Here is a 20,196-nt window from a genome sequence, read left to right on the forward strand (position 1 = left end):
GAAGACTCATTTGTTTAAGTAGTACCCTCCTGGCTCAGGCTTGATCAGACAGAGGGTAACCAGAACTTTGATCAGGTACTGAAGTCAGCCTCACTGGTGTGTGCTGTGTTGAACTGACACCACAAGGGATTTTAGAAACCAGTTGGGCAAGTAGTTTCAGGGAACTTGTAATTATTTCACAGTCCCTCTATGTAAACAAAGTCTTTGTAGTGTTGTGACTTCCAAGAAAAGAACAGACTTTTAATAGAAGGCACAGGTATTCAGAGAGGCTTTTTTCTAAATTCCCTTAACAAAAAATAATTAAAAAAAAAAATAAATCCTGTTTCTTAGGGCATCTAAGGCTGGATATGGAGATATATAGGGATATGGGGGTATATGGGGATATACAGGAAATGGAGTGAAAAAAATCATAAATTTTGTTTTTTTCATAATATTTTTGGAATAATAAGCATTCAAAATAAGCATTTAGATTTATTTTCAAAAGTTTTAAACAAAATCAAATTACATACCCCCATGCCCTCCAGTCACAACCTATCCTCTTTCCCAGTTTCTCAAGACTTCTATCTCTGAGGATTTAGCAGAGGTTTCCTCAGAGATACTCCTTTTAAGAGGCTGAGTAAATTTCTTACCATGCGGAACATCATTTTAACCTAAATCTCGAATCAGGCCAGTGCCTATAATACCACCCTTTATAAAGAAGCAAGAATAATTGTTTGGGAAACTCCAGTTCTGTTTATGAGTGTGTCTATAGATTTGGGATTTGTATGTATATATCCGACTATTTTCTTTTCCCACATACACTGATAGAGTGTAAGTGTCCTTCTATTTAAACAGTAGCCTTTCCTGGGTTAATGGAAAGGGCATTAGATCGGCCAACAGCTCTGCTCTTTGAGGTCTCTTTGCAGGAACTGTTTGTATTTTCACAGCCTATGGCTCTTGAGGTTTCAATAATGTGAAATTGTAACCTGTCCTGATAGTGTTGCCTTCAATTGTATTAAACAGGTGATTTTGTATTTATGATAGTTTCAGGGGTTTTGACGTCTCATTTTGGCAGCAACTTCTAAACAATGATAAATCTCTTCTTAGACGAGCTTACAGGTAAGGACTTGATCCTCCTTTCATTTAGGAATGTGGCACTAACTTTAACTAGGAACAGAATCAAGACATAAAAAAAATAGTGATATCAGGATGGGCAAGAGAGGATAAAACGGACTATTAAAGGATGTACTAAGTCTAGTTACATGTTGAAGTAGAACTTTGTGTAAGCCTGGAGTAACTTGTTTAGGAAAACAAGTGTGTACATTTTTGGTGTGATGGCAGTTATTCTGGGTATAAGAGTGCTTCAGTTAAAATCATATTTGATAGAATGAAGTCCCTAAAACATGCTGTTTGCTTTTAAAGAGAGTCTCAAAGATTTATAATTAGAAACTAGACAATGAGAATATGCTGCTTTACATACTGTGCAGACTTCGTTAAATGTTTTCCAGGAAAGTTGAATACAGCCATGAATCACTTATGGAAAATCCAGTGGAATGAATTAGTCAAATATTTGAGTGACCACCCTTTGCCTCTGATATCAGGAAATAGTGCAGCTTTCCATGATTTTATACAAATTGTAGCATAAATAAGAAAAAAATCTATAGTTAGCAACTGTAATTGCTTGCTATTCTGCTCTTTGACTTTTTCATAGCTTTCTAAAAATGCTTATTTTGAAATAAATATGGTTTAATACTAGACAAAAGGTGTGGATATTTTGGGAGAAATCTTCAAGTTTTTAAGATGTTCAGGGAATTTTTCTAATTTTGTCCCTGAACTTGCCTCTTCTACCTATGTTTTCCTGCTGGCATAATTTAAAAGGGAGTTGTGTGTTTTCCCTCTCTTCTGAAACTGTTACTTGTCTTCTTTGACTGTCAGGCTTTACTTAGGGTAACAGCTAAACAAAGTCAAAGACTGCACAATTTAAACCACAACTATAAAAATGAAGGCTTCTGCATCAGTACCCCACAAGGTACTTATTTGATAATGTACATACCCTGCAGTATTGATAACTGTTGTTCAGAGAACTGATGGAAAATGGTGTCCCATATGCAGTAAATTAGCCAAGTATTTCTTTACTGGATGACAATTCTTTTTTCCATGTTATCAGTGTAATTATCGGGCAAGTTCTACAGCTGTGTGTTTCACCCATGCAAATGCATTGAAGTGTGTGACCTTCCATGCTTTTTGCACTGGCAAGTGTGATCTGAACAGCGATAATGATTATGGCATTACGAGGCTAAGAGGGATATATCAGAAATGTCAGAAGGAGGTGTGTGGGGTGAGGGAGTATAGCTTTCAATCTTCCTTGGAGCGAATCCTGCAGTAGTTTTTGTGACACAAGTTATTAATCCAAAAGCCATGGGGAGCTCTTGGTGTTTGGAAGTAAGTTGCTTGGATTTAGTGACATCTTTTCATAGATATGAAGCTGTGAGTTTTGAATGAATGACAAGTCTCACTTTTTGTTGCTTCCTCTTCCTTGATGAGAGCTGGTTCTGCCAGACAATTGCATCCAAGCTCTTTCAGGAGGCTGCATAGGAAGTTGGTTTGCATTTTGGGTTTTCTGGTTGTTTTGGGGTTTTTTGTCATTGGCAACAGCTTGTGCACGGATATATTCTTAATTAGACCAGTTTAGTAGAATAGGTGGAATATTTTGTAATTTAGTAAGTGAAAACTGGTGTGTTCACTTTTTCTGCTGAACTGTACTGAACTGTGTCTTGCTAACTTGCTGGGCTATTTTTGAAAGAGGGCAAGGTAAAGGGATGGTGCTTAGACAACTTTTAACTTTGAATTTCTTTGTAAAGTGGATGGGTTCCTCATTTTCAGTTAAATACATCTGAAGAAATTAGTGACAAGAAAGGGCTTTTAGAAGTTAATTCTTAGCCATATAAGATACCACTGAGCTGAACGCTGTCCCCTGCTTCGTATACAGAACAAGCTTGAATCTGTCGCTGCACTTCCCCATCCATTTGGATTCTTTTTTTTTCTCTTCAATTTTTGACCAATCTACCAAGTCCTAAATAGCCATTCATAATTCTTTCTGGCCACTATGTTCTCATTCTTAAAACCAAAAGCATGCATACTGTGCCAAATATACTTTGTAGAGTCACATTGTTTGTGACTCAGTGTGCAGTTCAGCTTTTATGTGCAAGTTGGGAGGTGGTCCTTCTAAATTATCCTTAGCCCTCACTCATTCTTAACTTTTGTTTTGAGCTCTGGAAACTCCTGGAAAACCAAGACAGTTTTCTTCCTAGGGTAACTTCAGTGATTTTTATTTTAAAAATCTTATTATAGCATGTGGAATAAGTGAGCCCCTAAAGCTTGCAAATTCCTTTTTACGCTAAGCATATTTCACAGACCGTGGAACAAACGTCTGTCTGTCTTCGCGTTTGTGTCCTTGGCTGTCACCTTCTACAAAGTTCTTAATTCTCCTTTCTTTACATCCTGTGGCATATGCTGATACTTGTTCTAGCTTGTCTGGAGGCCCACATAAGCTGCTTGCTTCTGCCAAGCAAAATTGCTGACAATGGAGTTCTGCTCTTCCTTGGCCTTCTTGCTCTGCCCGGTCCCTGATACTTTCACACAACTCTTTATCATAAATGCTATCCTTTAACCCTTTTTCCTGGTATCCTACTTGACTGAAACTTGCTAAGAGTCTGCTCAAGACCATCCATTTTTTGTCTGATGACTTTGAGAAAACTCTCCCTATCACTTTAAGGGAGATTTTTTTCTTCTGTGGATTTATACTTGCATGAAGGAGCTCTTTCAAAGTAAAACACAATGCCTTTTTTTTTTTTTTCCTCCATCATTCTTTAAAGGATTAAGTAATGTCCTGAGGAGATTATCCCTGAGTGATGTCTGAATATAGGGTTATAGGCTCTTAGTAATCCTTCAAGTGAATGTAGAGTCCTCCTCAGAAATTCACTAACCTTTTAAGATGCTATTTGCTAATGACTGTGTTCTGTTTTCCAGGTGAGAACAAACTTTATGTGCTTTCTAACATACTTCATAGGTATACAGTGATCATAAATATTCTTTGCTCTGTTCTTGTGTTTTCCAGAGACACACCAGCTACTCTGAATTGTTTGTTGATCCCAAGCGCAGGATCGCTTTGAGTTATGAGTGGGAAGAAATTCTAGTGCTGATCAGGCTTTCAGGTGGCATTATGTGAATTGGTGATAACTGAGCATCATGGTTGCTTAGTTCAGGTTAACACCTTTGTTCCAATATCCAAGAAAGATTTTTCTGTAGAGGGCTCTGTTCTTCCCTCAGCAGTTTTATTCATGATCAGTTCAAGATGCTGGTTTGCACAGGTGTTGGAGTATTTGAATAGACTCTGTTTGTATAATCTGTCCATACGGACTGACAGAATGCTATGTAGTTCTCATTTACTTGTTCTGGTTTTGCCTCTTACTAAAAATATTTTTCTCAATGAAGCAAACTTAATTAAAGAGAAGTTGTTTATGTCTTCTAAAATGCTCTCAGCATATAAAATCCTCAGATAGTTTTTTTGTAAGTCCTCTATTCTATTTAGTCACTGCAATTTTGCACTTTTGGATTCTAGTTTTTAGCACTTAGAAGTCATTTTTCCAGGTGAAATGGTGTTTTAATACGAATAGAAAAATAGTTGACAGTAAATACAATGTATGAAAATATTTATTTCCTTCCAGAATACTTGAATGAGGGCAAATTAGTAATCCATTTACTGTGGATCATTTGAGTAAATTCCTTGCAGGAGTGGAAACATTGAAAAAAGACTTTAAATTTTGGAATATACTTGCCATATTAAAAAGTTTTCTAAATTAGTCTAGTTGGTTACTCAAATATTCTGTAGTGGAATTTCCAAATTACCACTTTTATGTTACCAGTCAGTGAACAGGAATTTAATGTTTAATGCTTGGAAATGGAAGTGTAAGTCATGGATTTTTCCAAGGAAGGAATAAGCACACTGTAGGTATTTATTTTTCAGATGGTTGGCTGGAAAACTGTCGCACATTGAATCTGTAAATAGCCCTTCTATGATAGAGCACAGCTCTTTATATTCTGTTTGAACATATGTAGGCTACATAATGCAAGTATGACAACAGTTCATATATTTTAAGCTCCTATTTAAAAAAAATAAACTTGTAAGAGTCTATTTAGTAAAAACAGCTACTTTCCTTCTTGGCAGTGCTTTTGGAATCTGTGTTTTTAAAAAAAAACAATACAAAACAGTGGGTTATTTGAATCTTTTTTTTTTTTTAATCCCTCAGTGGAGTAACTGTAGAGTGGATAGCTTCTGTGTGAAGAGAAATGGCTGAATTCAGCACTTGGCTTTATAGAAACCTTGCTGACATCCATAGGTGGTGCACACTTTTGTGGTCAGAACTGTGGATCTCTTGGCATTATGGCTTTATGCTGAAAGGACATATAGCTTCAGGGCACAGTCTATAGTTTTAGACCTCAAATAAATGTTTAATTGCATTAAGAAATAATTTGAGTGGGTTTTATTTTTTTTTTATTCTCCTTTTGAAATAATAGGAACAAAGGCAGGTAACCTTCTGGAAGTTTTACTGTCATGTGAAGGCTGTTGAATCATTAGTAAGTTAACTGCATTCATTGGAGCAAGACTGGATTTCAATTCACACATCTTTAATAGGTAAATTTTTTAAGTGAAAGGAGAAGAAATAAGGTTGTAATTTCAAGAATTACTGAATAAATGGTAAACAAAATTGTCTCACAGGTTTTGGAGATCCTGTGAGGAAAAACTTATTGACTGTTCCAAACCATTCTCCTCAGGTTTTTTTATTCAGAAAGAAGTGCTCCAGAGTTGCTGTAAAGTAATCGGACTGTAGGCAAACCAGTATGCTACTTCAGCAAATGTCATCAAAGAGTAATAATAGCTCTTGAAGATATTGAATCAGCTGTACTCCATCTGTGAGGGGGAGTAGTCCACAGAATGGCACCTGTGTATTATCTTTGGGTGTAAGACTATACCCAAATTCTCAAAAGTTTACCAAAGTAATGTTGAGAAACAGTTTCTGGGAGGAGGGACAGCCAAGACCATTGGTTTGAATAAAGGTAGCACCTTGCTGTTATGTTGGAGAAGTAAATAACATGTTCATTGCAGTGATGGCCCAAGCTGCCATTCTTTTGCTTTCATTAGCTTGAGGAGTGTGCATATGTTCTGGAGAAAATCCAAATTACAGAATTTCAAGACCTTCCAATAGGAAAATACAGGTGGAACTGAGGAGCGAATACTGCTTTGTCCTTCCCTACTTACTACTGTTTAAGTAGCCATGGTGAACTGATTTTTTTCCCAAGTGTGAACATAAAAGATTAATTTCAGCAAAAAAGTTCTGGTTTGGTTTGATTACAGTCAGATAGGAATGACTGGGTTTTGATTTTCGTCATTAGATTTTATCTTAGCATGATACAGACATGTCATATTGCAATGCAGTCTGTGGAATCGAGGAATAGAGGTCATGCTGCAAGTCATACCAAAACACAAGTTGGTGGTGTGCTCCTAGCAGCCTTCAAAATCATGAGTAGAAATGACATCTGGCTTCAGAGTTGTCTTGCATTAAAGACCTTTGGAATTCCTTGTTTAACTAGTTGATCTGAAATATCCATCAGAGATCCCTGATCATAGTCTAAAATATGATCTTACTGTTTCAGAACAGATTTGAAAACAAAACCTTGGTTGCTCAAAGTAGTTAGGCTTCTTAAATTGGTTTATCTGAAGCTTTAATATACAATGATTCATGCTTTATAAATGTAACTCTTGATTTAGATTTTGAGTAGGGACTAAAGATAAGCTGACACAGATTCATTCCTTCTGCTTTTTCTCCTCTGTACTGACCTTTTACTATTATCTCCTTCATTATCTGGAATGCACAAAGTGAGATAAAAATATCTTGACTTTTTTTGGTCTTTTCTGAAAAGTTTCAATGGATATAGAAGCATATTGAATCAAAAATGCCACCTGCCGTTTAATCCTGCAGTGATGATCAGGGTGTGTTTCATAAAAACAGAGAGCTGGACAATTTTTTTTCTCAGGCAAATTTATTGATGCTGACATCAAGCTTTTACTCTAACATATATTTAGGAGACATTGTCTTTAATATATGAATCTGGATTGTAACCCTGCCCAATCATTTCAAAAATTAGTTTTTAAAAACTGTTGTAAAATACATCGTGTCTTCATCACTGCACTGATACATGTATATGTCAAAATAGATCGCAGCTTATTGGCTTGGGTTTTTAAAATCAAACCAAATTTAGATTCAGCGTTCCGCTTGTGGTTTTCATTTATTGTGGATGCTGCTTCTGCTTTGAAAGTGTGTGCTTGCTGCTGGAAGGTCTAGATATTGGGGAGCTCTGACACACTGGCTTCAATTTGATAGGGTTTGAATAAAATACTCTGTTGTGGGACTGGATTGTGGCATGCTGCAGGATCACTTACTGGGGTCTTTTTCCCTTTTACCACAACAGAGATTTGGGGAATTTTGGTTTCTCTGTCTTTCACTCTACATCCTTTCTTGTAAGTTGTCATAACATGATTGTCTTTCTGCAAGAGCTTCCATTCCTCATCAGTTCTTGTTTCAGCTGCTGAAGATAGTTCTATATACCTCACTGTCAACATTTAAATATATCTAGGTTAACACTAAAGGCCTATTTCTCTGAAATTTGGTTCTGGTTTAGTCTTCAAGCATGGTATCTTTTAGATACCAGTGTACAAGCCCAGCACCAACATTTTGTGAATACCCCTTAGCTCACCCTAATGCATGGGTGATGTGCAGAAGCAGCATCGGAGCGCAGTGCTCCAGCTGTGGTAAGTTTCAGAATATGTATGACGTGCTTAAAGAATGTATGAATCCAAATCTAAGCATGTGCCCTATTCCCTGGACCTCTCCCTCTGTGGAATCTAACTTTATAAATAACTTTACAGCTGTTCCCTCTTTACAAAACAAAATGTTCATCATCTTCAGAAGGTGCCCCCTCACTCAAGAAATAATTATCTGAAGGGCTGTTCTTGTTTTAGTAACAGATGTGTAGAACATGTCCCTTTCCTTCTTAAATTGTTTCATCCTGCAAATCCACCTATCTGTTAATTACTGTATAGAATTTTTTTTCCCCCCACACTGGTATGCAAATAAATAACCTTGAAAAGGTCAGACTGCTGATGATTTTTTCCTAGTTATAATGGTAGGAAGAATACATGCTTCCTTTATTTCAGAGTTACATGGTACTTACAAGAGATTACTTTCTATCTTGGGGGGGTGCAGGAACATTTTTTAACAACTTCCTTCAGTTTTGCTGTAAATAGTTTAAAGATGCTTTTTCTTTAGTAGGCAAAAATGGCCTATTAACACATTTTGCTTTAAAAGCCCTTGTTCTTTTTTAGTTCATAATAAATATAGATGATCTTTGGAGAATTTTCCTCTTTCCACTTTTTAAATTTCCACTCTGAGTAAAGGATTTATATAAATATCTATATTTATAGAAGTCTTCAACAAGTTTAAGTTAGAAGAGTTGTTTAAGGATTTCCTGCCCTTCCCTTTCCATAGTTAGTCTTTTCTAGTGTGGTATGTGCACCGCTTCCGTGATGAGTTATAGACTGTGCTATTGTCCATGTTGCCTTTTTTTTTTTTCCCCTTTCTGCCTTAAATAGAAATAATTAATCGACACTGCAACTATATGTGGCCATGGGAATGATCTTGTTTACTTTTACCTTTGTTCAAGATTATCATCTTGGTCTTTGGCTTTTTATTTTCTAGATTTTTTTTTCAGGTCTCCCTCTGCTCCCCCCACTTCCCCCATCATGTAGTAGATTAAACTATAATATTGCTGGACAATCTTTTTCAGGTATTATCATACACTTTTATGAAGCATCTCATCTTCTTGAAGGTTGTTTTGATTATTTGAAACAAATTCTCTCTCTGTGGTGGCAGGAATGTTTATGATTGACCTTGCAAGAGCTTTCTCCTTCCTTCTTTCAGCCCCCCCCTAACAATTACTGCAAAAAGACAGTGTTTCATGATACACTCTTTCTACTATAAATATATTACCTGTAGATGATTTTATAATTAAAGTGAATCAGTTAATTAATTTAAACAGAAATAAATACAGGAGAAATACATAGTTTTTTGAAAAACTTGTTTTCATTGGCATTTATCCTTCTATCATTTTAGGTATATAAAGGTATTTGAGTCTTGTGTCTTAAGTATGTGTACCATCTTAGTAAAGTGCAAAATCGTCTTAGTTTTGCTTCTTGCTTTTACATGTTTTTCCTAACATCTTAGTAAATGGTCACTCATTCCTCTGCTCTGGTTTGTCTTTAGAAGAGGAAAAGGTTTTCTTGGAACAGCTAAAAAGTCTAAAATGGAGGTGGCAGTGCACCCCTGAAGTATGGCCTTTAATTTTTATTGTCAACTGAGTCTAGCTGTGTCTGCAATAAGTATCTGCACTAATGTACAAAGTATGCTAGTGATAATTACGCTGAACTAGTGCTCTGATAAATACACCTGACAGGTATTCAAGCTTTCATTCTGAAAAGTTCTTTTTTAGATACGAAAATATTGTCCAGTAGTTCAGAGTTTTATAGCCATTGAATACTTTTTTCAAATGCTACTCCTATACAGTACTTGACATAACTTCATGTAGTACACACAGGCTTTTCTTTTGTGTGCCCTATTATTTGGAATCAGATGCTAAAATTTTGTTAAAACTATACAGTTTTTGTCTCTTTTTATGACTGGAAATTCAGTGACTAAAATACTTGTAAGCATATGAAATCGTGAATGGTCATGTGCTCGCTGTTCCACCTTATAAACAAAGTTAATGAGAGGAGCTGATGATGACAGTCTTCTCCATGCTTCATGCCCCTTTTTCCATTTTGTCACTGGGTGGGTGTTACCTTGACTTAATACACTGCACGTAGCTCTGTGTAATTTGGAAAACCAGTTTGTGCACCTGTATTGCTGTGCTCTGTGTGACTTCTTTACTGTAAATAAATTTTCAGATTATATTTGTGCAGTTTATTCCGTAATATTAAAGGCTCTATTTTGCTTGTTAAAAAGGTGTTTTGTTGCACATTATTTCTTTGCTGGTGCACTAACTTGATATATCTACTTATTTTGCTTGTAATATCTTTCTGATCTGATGAACGTGTAGAATACAAGATCAATGAGTATGCAACTTTGGAAAACATAAGATTTTTCATAACCAGAAAGCAGAAGAAACTGCATGTTAACATGTTCAGTTATATGATAATTCTGACTCCCTTCTTCTTGTGTTTCTGATCTGGGATGGGAGACATTTGTATGGCTAAGTTAAGGACTGTGTTACTGCTTGACTATTTGAATAGGTGTATAGCCATGATGGTGTTCTGGATCAGACATCAAGGTTGCCAGTCTCCCAGTGCCCAGGCTATTTTAAGGATTTTGAGGAGAAAAGTATACTCAAGTATGATTGGTCTGCCAGTTAATTTTACTTAGTAACAAATTCTGTCAGACTTGCAAATTGAAATCGTGCAGGTTTCCCTTCAGTCATCGTTTTGGGGATAATTTTTGGGGGAGGATGATTGGTTCACTTTTGACTGGTAAAATGAGATTAAGAACTATGCAGACATTTTAAGGAAAGTGACTTAACTCAGTACCCTCACTCCTGACTCTTTGATTGAGCCAGACAGCATTGGTGTGACTTCTCTTGCTCATCAAGTAAGATTCAAAACAAAATAAACCCCACAATACAACCCTCCACATAAAAACAACCCACTTGTTGAATCCCAGGGGTAGGGAAAAGAAGGTTTTCCAGTGATGGAGAATGTTACCATTTCCTGATGGTGGTGGTAGTTTGCAGAACATCCTTAAATACACTGTCAAGGACATGTGCTCATTAGCCCTTCATATGTTAAACTTCCTTAGTCTTTCAGTAGGTCTGAGTTTGGGGGATTTTTTTGTTGTTACCTGAATGTGTGCTGAAGCCATGCGCTAGATGAGTGTTAAGTTCTAGGAAGCAACATCTATTGGCTTTTCCCATTCTCTTCTTCAGCACGCCTGCCCCATGCAGACATGTAGCACCCCTGTTCCTGGGCTGACACAACAGTGCAGGTTAGAAGGTTGCCTGAATTCAGGTGTGTGCTAGTGCACACAGAGCTTACCAACCCTGGACTTGCATGGATAACTCTGGAAGCTATTTATACTTCATTGTCTGCCTCTTCCTCTCCTTTCCCAACCACTAGGAAAATGAAAACAGTATGGTTATTCATTCTAGGTAACTTGAAGATGTTTATCCCTGTCATAAGTAAGGTCTAAGGCAAGATAATTAACATGAAGACAGAAATAGAAACTATATGTTGATAGCAAAAGATCAGCAAATATATATAGTGGGAGTACAGGGATTACATAAAGAACACCCTCCAAGGACAATTGTAAAAGTCTGCCAGGGATGAGAGAAAATTTGTTCTGATTTATAGCTTGTAGGTGATAATTTTATTAGTTTACAGAATTACCAACACATTTAATTTCATGTTAATTTTCTTCCCCAGATTGTTAGCTTTGCTAATGTAGTTATCACCAATGAACAGTCATTCTTGTGACTTGCCTTTTTTTCTACTCCTGTGGTCTCGTTTCCTCATCTTCTATGCCTTACCTATTTTACTCCATGTGGAGATTAAATTATGGAACTATTTATGGCATGCAATCATTTTGTGTTCCCACTATTCCATATACTCACTTGACTCCTTGTTCCTCCTTTCATCCCTGGAAGTAGTCAAAGAAATGGTCTCTGTTAAATTTCTCTGCCTGAGAAGTGCTACTAGTGAAGGATCTGTCAGGTGCTATTGATGTTAGGGAGTACTTTAGGTGTTCATCAGGCATCTTGTCTGCAGTTTTTAGAACTCAACTTTTAAAACTTGAGCCCCAGAATCTGTACCTTTCAAGGGAAAGATGAAACCTGAGAAAGTAGGGCTGACTGTTGTCATGTCATACTATTCTTACCTGTTTGGTTTCCCTGATTGTTGACCAAAGTACAGCTGCATTCTCTTGCACTGATGAAGTTTGTGTTTCTTAGTATCAGACATTATTTGGTATCTGGATGACAACATTAAGCAGGTGATCTCCTTGCCCTTGTTCTCTTTCTGTAGGTCACTAGGGAGCCTCAAAGGAAAGACAGAAAGCAGCAAACTCTCTGAAGACAAGGGAGGAGAAAACCTGCACTGATAATATCAGAACATCAAATCCAGAAGTTCTGATAGTCTTGCCCTGTTCTTGTTCCAGACAGTTTATTAGCATGTGGTTAACAAATGTTACAGGACCTGAACACCACAGAAGGAACATTGCAACACTGTCAGGATTTTGTAATGGTGGTTTTGTAACTTTGTTGATTTCCACAGTAGATCAAGGCTCTCAACATAGTGCTTCTACCTTAGATAACACTTCATTAAATTAAGCAGGGGTAGTGAAAACTTGTTTTTCTTTTGAGAAAGTAAGTCCTTCTGTTTGTTTTTTAATAATTCAAGGTAGTTTATTTAGTCCACTAATCGAGACATTGTAGACTGCATTTTTGTTCTACTCAAGCATAGCAGTATGGATGTTAGACCACTTCAAAGTGATTGTTTTTTGTTATTTTCTTTTTCCCAGACTAATAGTTCCCAGTTTATTCTGCATTGGAATGGAGTGTTAGTATGTAACCATCTTGTTTTGCCTGAATTGTTTCTTTAAGAGTGGCTGGTGACACAACCTTACCAAAAAATGATGATGATGATAATGATAAAATGGAACAGGCTAGGACTGTTGTTTTTTTTTTCTTTGTCTTTTTAAATGAACAAAGTAAAAACCTAGTGTGTATCAGTAGAAGACTTTTAAATCTGGAGAACTCAGTGTGAAAAAAATGGTTTTGTGAGGTGTTAAATGTCAAAAATAGTTGGCTTGTTTACAGATAACAGTAATTTAGCAGGTTGTAGTTGTTTTGGATTACAAAATTATATTTGAAAGATGGCTGTAGTAAGACTTGTAAAGTCATTTTTCCTTGGGTCTCAGTATTGTGTAGGTGGCCTTGAGGATAGCAATTTTTAATGTCTTACTCTTCATGGGATCTGGGCATAAAAATGTAAGTCTAGGGATACAAAGGGATGTGCAAGTGCCTAGAATCTACCTGTCCTACTTTAAGCAGTGAAGTCCACAATAGGGCTTTTGAAGACTTTTACAATCACTGGACTGCTAGGAAGCTTTGACATGCTTAGCTATATAAAGGTCTGCAGCTAAGTTGCCAAAAGGCTTCATTCTGTTGAGCAGCTTAGACTGCCTCCTGTGTAGGCCCTGTGAGGCTCTACAAAAGAAATATTATTTCCACCTGTTATCCACAGAGATGCTGCAGTTACCTTGATAGCCTCAGAGTATGCCAGATGACTCTGATGCTGTAGCAGGTTGAAGGGGGGACCTTCTTTACTTTCTTATCAGTAGCTGTAGTGTTCACCTCAGATGTAGAAAGCCTGTTTTCCTTTTACACTCAGGTGATTCATGACCATATTTTCCAGATGAGCACCCTGACTGCTGGTCTATGGAGTCATGCTTGGTGCTTCCACTTCCGAAGTCTTTAAGACACTTGCCGACCTAATTTCAGGATTCAAGACATATTCGGCATGGTTGTCTGTGGTGAGCTCAGGTGGTTCACTTCTTGGTATGATGGCTGTTTATGAATCCTCCTCTTAAGTATCTGTGTTTCTGGGTACAGGTTGTGAGCTTGGGAAGTCAGACCTGTTCTTAACTGTGTTGAGTGGCTGGATAGCCATTGCATCTTATCTTCCTGGGAGTTCAGAGAGAGGAAAGGAGCTCCTGTTTCTTCTTGTCTTCTGTCATTTAGGCACCCAGTATGTTAGGTGTTTCTGGAGCACTGGAGGTTTGTTACCTATTACTCAAGTGAGATTAAACTCAACTTCCAGAGTTGAGTTTAATCTCACTGGCAGCATCTACACCAGTTGTTGAGTTGTCCTTCAGAGTAACTTCTCTTTTTCCAAGCTGAGCTTATTTTTAACTGAGGATCTCTAAGAAGAGGTGCTAGGAAGTTGGTCTGAGTGGTCTTTCATGCTAATATAACTTTTACACTAAAGTAACTTTACAGTAGCAGAGAGTTTGACTACTAAATGGGGATTTTAGCTTGTGGCACAATAAGCATCCTTAACTTTAAGCCAGTAAGTAGATCCCATGGAAATAGAGAAGGCTATTCATGTGAATAGTTATATGTGATTAAATAGTTATGAAATAAGGTTTTAAACTTATGACTGTTTATTGTTTGCAAGTATTTCATAAAGCTTGATGCTTCTCTCATAACCCTGTGTTACAGTAAAATGAACTAAATGCAGTTAACGATTTTGATTTCATTAGAAATTTTGATCTGAAGCTGCATAGGAGAGTTCCAAATAGCTTGTAAAAGCTTCAGCTTAATGAATTACTTAAAATGTTAATGATTTTTTGAAATGGTTCTTGATTTAAAAAAAAAAAAAAACAAAAAAAAAACCACCACAAAACAAAAAAAAAACCCTCCAAACCCCGCACAAAAGCAAAACCAAAAAAACCCTACCCCAAAACCCAACAACACCCCCCCCCAAAAAAAATCCCTCACTTAAAAACCTTTGTCCTGTGCTACTTTCTGGGAGAAGTTCAGAAAATGGAATACAAATAAACCAGAAAATGTCAGGAATGTAGGTTTCATACCTCATCACTGCTGTCGGTAGTTCAGGTTGTTGCTTAAAACCCTGCCATCTGATGAAGCACATGTTAAAAAAAAAAAAACAAAACAAAAAAAAAACCACTAAAAAAAAAACCCAAACCAAATCCTCCTGAAGAACCCAAGCAAACCAACAAAAGCAACACCAACCATCCCAAAACAAAAAACTTTCATGGTTTATGAGGTTTGGAATGAGTTTTTCATAACTTGAGAATGGTAATTAGTGCATATAGCTGCTTAGAAGAAATCTTCAAAATTAAATTCTCCCTGTAATGGGGGGGAAATATATTTTCCCAAATCAATTCCTCCTAATCTCTAAATTTCAGTTCGTGTATTTTTTCCACAAAATTACCAAAAGGTATTGACCTGAGGGATTTGTTTTCCATTCCGAAGTCTTGAAATTTTCCTCCTGGCTAATTACAGCCTATTACTCTAGACTTTGGTCCTTTAGCAGTAACATTTTCCATCTTAAGATGGGTTGTCCCATTCCAGTGAAGAGCATGTTGTCTGAGTGCTGAATGGAATTACTACCAGTGGAAACTATGCTGCAAGAGGCTCGATAAAGCAGCTGCTGTGCAAACCTCAGCTGTTTTTTCCATCCTCCCGAGCGCTGGTAATTAGCATAGGGAAGCTGACTAATGTGCTTACGTCACCTCTTTCCAGTCGCAGCTTACATTTTGTTCCTGACTGCCTCAAAGCATGCAGGACTTTGTTCAGGAATTCGCTGTCACATACAGGATGCTTTTTTTTTTTTTTTTTTTTTTTTTTTTTTTTTGAGGGGCAGGACTTGTTTCCCTTATAAACGCTGCCTGCAGGACCAACAGCTTCCTTAAAAGTCATTGGTTTCTGTGGAACAGCAAGTATCGCTTTGGCAAAGCACAAAATGCATTTTAGAAATTTTAACTACAGTTTTAGTTCTTTGATTGCCTGCGTGGCAGATAGCGATGTCTTCAATCAAGCAGAAACAAGGGTATGCTTTATCTTTTGTTTTATTTCTGTGAACTACTGGAATGCTGAAGTATATAGGTGCTGTTTCAAATTGTTTAAAAAGCCTTGGTAGCTTTTTGACTTGTAAGAAAATTTCAGTTTGATGTAAGGGTCTTGGGTCTTACAAGTCTGCAACGGTATACTCTGATATGAATAACTCTGGAAATTATTAGATCTTAAGCTATGTGTTTTTGAAAATGATCAGAAGTTTACCTTGACTTCCTTGACTGTATAGTGTATTCTTCCCTTGCATATGCATTTTCAGCAAATGTTTAGATTATAATTTTGGTAATAAGATTCCCATAATTTGTAGTCCACTTTATACTTCTCATGGGATTTTTTGGCTGGCACCATAGTTAAGAGCATAATGTTTAAAACTATAAGAAGTCCTCTCGGATTTATATTTAACTGATTAGAATTAATATAGTGTAAGTAATCCAGTCCTGATACAGTGAATTGTTGACTAAGATACCTTAAGGACAAAAATAACATTTTGTTTAGTGCCATATTGCTACCATGATGTATATGACCTTTACAAACACACACTTAAAAAAACTATACATGCTGCACAAACCTTACATGTACTCTCAGAATTCAAATGTTGAATGAGAACTTTGAAATGCAATTTAGTGTGGGGTTGGCTTACATTTCACTCTTATATCCAGCTCTCTCTGGAGTACGGGAGGCTAACAAATACAGGCTTTGTGTGGGGAGGGTCCTGGTCTGGTTTTAGAGCTCATTTTGAAGAAGCTTAAGTGTGGCTCAGCAAGAAGCAGGACAGCTCTGATTTTAAAATGTCTTTGAACCATGGTAGTTCTGTACACAGTTGTGGCAAGTTTGTGAAGCAGAGCTTTTCAGGAAGGAAGATGAAATTTTGACGTAATCGCTGCCTTCTTATGTAATCTTTGTTGCTTTTTTCTACTAATTGAAAATGTAACTGAAAAAAAAAATGAGGCAATGTGATTTTATATACTTATTTATTTTGACTTTGTATTGAACTTCTAGTAAGTTTTTATGAAGAGAAAATATCTGAAATTGGAATGCTTTATCTATTGCCATCACTGAAATAAGGCTTGTGACTAGTTACTGTGTTCTCAGTGTGAGCTTGAAACACTTTGCAAGAGCATGGCAGCTTCAGAACCTCTTGCTTCTTTATCCTCCTTTGGTCTGGCATCCTGAAGGAAGAGTGGAAGCACTCATCATATAAATTATATGAAAAATAGCCAAATCAGGTTTGTGTAGATGCCCTAGGAACATCAACCTGAAGTGCAAAATGGAGATAGCCAGCTGTTGGCAAAGGTGCTTCAGTCTTTTCATGCAGATAGGACAGCAGAGTAACTCAGCTGCAGATTTATGAAGGTATGAGGTTCAGTTCCTACTCTTGCCACGCAGTCAAAACAGAAAGTGTGTCAGAGGCCCTACAAGAGCTGTATGTTTAGTACTTACAATTGTTTTAGGAAAGATAGTGGGAGCCTTTTTAGAATTTGGTTCCAGAAATAGAAGAGGCTATTAAACTTAAGCTCAGTAATAGTATGTTCATTTTCCTAAATGAAAGTAGAAGCTATTAAAACAGGAGATATTCATGTACTTCATTATGCATGCTGAGTCACTGAAGAAAATTACACTTAGCTTGCAAATATTCTTTTTTCTCTATTAAAACTATTGTGTTGGTTTCCTTGAAAACTGCACACTTAGACATGCATGCTTGGCAGACTTTTTTTCAAGGCCTTCGGATATTAATTTTATAAAGCAAGCATTTCTTTCCAATATACCAATATTACTATTTCTGTTATGACAATAAATCAGAGCATCATGTCCAACACTTGATAACAGTATATTTTTTTAATCAGGAAGAAAAAAGCTTCTATAGAGAAAACAAGTGGTAGGTTAGAAAATTAATTATAATAGAGAAGAAAACGAAATCTAAGCTGTTACAAATACATCAATGTTCAAGAGCAATAGTATGCCCCTACTAGTAACTGCAATATATTTCTTTAGAGAAAATGTAGTGTTGCATATTCACTTTCTACTCTGGTCCTTTCTTTTCAGGCCAAATTTGAATCGCTGTTTAGAACATACGACAGAGATATCACCTTTCAGTATTTTAAGAGCTTCAAAAGAGTACGAATAAATTTCAGTAACCCTTTATCTGCAGCAGATGCTAGAATTCAGTTGCACAAGACAGAGTTCCTTGGAAAGGAAATAAAACTGTATTTTGCTCAGGTAAGTCTTTTTGTGATTATCCTTATGAGGTACTAAAGCATAACTTAATCATGATAAGCTTCCACAGGTCTTCAGTCACGCTAATGAACACTGTTAAGTTTTGCAGGTTGATTAGAGAATCACAGGTTGTTCCAAAGTATTTGGAGGCTATCACATATTTTGTATTTATGTCTCCCTCTGTACTGTTTTGATAACCTTGGGGAAAAAGGGGTAGATGATAGTAATCAACATAGTCAAAGATAGAGTTTAATGGGGTGGGCGAAGCCAAGTGTGCTCTGACAACAGTACACATATATGTTGAAATGGTATCTGAGGGAATTCAAAGTGTAGAACTGCACATCTCTGCCTGTTGATCCCTCTATCACTACTGCAAATCGTTGGTTTAGCATGTTTGTGCTTGGAGATCACCATCAGTGCAGCTCTTTAGCTGGCTTAGCATCTGCTGCTAAAGATGTGAAACTCTCAGGTTCTGGTAATCTGGGTGATTTTTGGTAGCTGCTGTGTATTTTCCTCCATACATTTAATGGGAAAATTAATCTATGTGTGTCTGTTTCAGATGTCCCTAGGGACAGTCCTGAAGGAGCCAGTTTATTTATATACCTTCTAGAATTCTCACCACTCTCACTTGTGGTAATGAGTTTCAACACCATTTGTCATTAGGCCTTAAAGCCCATATCCAGCTTCCTCCTACTTTGGTATTTTAAGGACAGATGTTTTCTGGTGAAATTTTTGTAACACTCCATAATGAGAAGATGCGGATGTGCATACTTCATTGCATGTTTCATCAGAGTTAATGAATGTGGTGGCTTGTCTGTATCTTGTATACTGGGTCTTTCATATAGCTCTCTTCAATATTATAGTTACATGCTGCCACCTTGAGTGCCTGTTACAGCATAACATCTATCCAAACCTTAAAATTCCTCCTAAATGATGGATTCATTGATGATAGTGCAACAGCTTTGGCTTTTATGCTTATTTCAGACTTTGCACATTGGAAGCTCACATTTGGCACCACCAAATCCAGACAAACAGTTTTTGATTTCACCTCCTGCCTCTCCACCTGTTGATTGGAAGCAAGTGGAGGATGCTACTCCAGTCATTAACTATGACCTTTTATATGCTATCTCCAAGTTAGGACCAGGTAAGGAGTAGAAACACTAGAATTTTGGTTGAGTAAAACACCTTTTAAACTTACTGAATTTCTAGAACTTCTCAAATTAATTACTATCTACCAATTAAATTTGTAATATCATAAAAAGTATTAATAAATGGTATAGTTTCTTATGCATGTAGTAGTTCCACAGGATCACTTGGAGGGCCCAGACCTCCACAGTGTGATCAGTTATGTGATTTGTAGAGAGTATGAATGTTGCTTCACTATATTAGCTTGTTCATCAGAATTTTCAAGAAGCAGCATCCTAAAAATGAAGAGGCAGTTTTGTAGTTACAGACATTTTGAAGGGATGGAAAAGTCCTGTTTCAGACTAAGACAGTGACAATGAACCAGTTAACAGCTGTGTAGTGTGGTGTTAGAATTACCTCTGCATCTGAGATAGTATGTGTAGGAGGGAAACTATCAGTATCAACCTAATTTTCTGTTGGAGTTAGGAGTGAGAGATTTCTGCTACTCCTTGCTCCTTCTGGTTTTCATCTGCTGCAATTTATTCACTTATCAGAAACTTTGAGACACCTTCACCCAGGAAAGGAACAAAGTTTATATCAGGATCCTCTTTTTTTTTTTCCTCACTGTCCAAACTAAAGGAGATAGTAAGAATTTATTCTTACTCCTTATTTCTAGTGCTGTCACATAAGTTGCTTGTCATTTCAGCTAACCATACTGTGTAGACTGTTTATAGATCTATTTATTAAAAATAGCACCGCAGGTAGGAGAAACAGAAGAATCGGAAATAGGTGTAAAGTTCCACTAAACACTTTAAGCATGGTTCTGTTTTTCAGTGATTAGTGATCATATTGCTTGATGTCATTTTAGTCCTCAGTTAAGACAATCTTTTTAATGAGAATTTATGCAAATTATGTTTCCTAAAAATCTACAACTCTGTTTTAACTTGTTTGCAACTGTACTATTAAATTTAAAGGACAGAAAAAATGGCCACATTTAGTAGTAGTATCAAAGAGAGTAAAAACTGTAGTCTGAATCAATTTACCATAGTATTTTTATATTTTTATATACCTGTTTATATATACCTGTTTACCTACCAGCTTAGGGAATGTCTTATGTCA

General features: G+C 36.7%; 1 protein-coding gene across 2 annotated transcripts in view; it reads left to right on the forward strand.

The window, feature by feature from the left end:
* RCAN1 (regulator of calcineurin 1) overlaps positions 1-20,196 on the forward strand; it is a 39,015-nt gene that overhangs the window by 15,413 nt on the left and 3,406 nt on the right. Inside the window, exons 1-3 of one of the 2 annotated variants that reach the window (XM_026847378.1) lie at positions 15,415-15,715; positions 17,782-17,955; positions 18,937-19,096. In XM_026847378.1, the coding sequence (XP_026703179.1) occupies positions 15,629-15,715; positions 17,782-17,955; positions 18,937-19,096 (421 nt within the window). In that variant the 5' untranslated portion in view covers positions 15,415-15,628. Of the gene's footprint in view, positions 1-15,414; positions 15,716-17,781; positions 17,956-18,936; positions 19,097-20,196 lie in introns of those variants that run through there. The other variant, XM_026847387.1, reaches the window with a different exon arrangement.

The sequence above is a fragment of the Athene cunicularia genome (genome assembly GCF_003259725.1).
Source record: "Athene cunicularia isolate RWA chromosome 1 unlocalized genomic scaffold, athCun1 chr1_part1, whole genome shotgun sequence".
Classification (NCBI taxonomy): domain Eukaryota; kingdom Metazoa; phylum Chordata; class Aves; order Strigiformes; family Strigidae; genus Athene; species Athene cunicularia.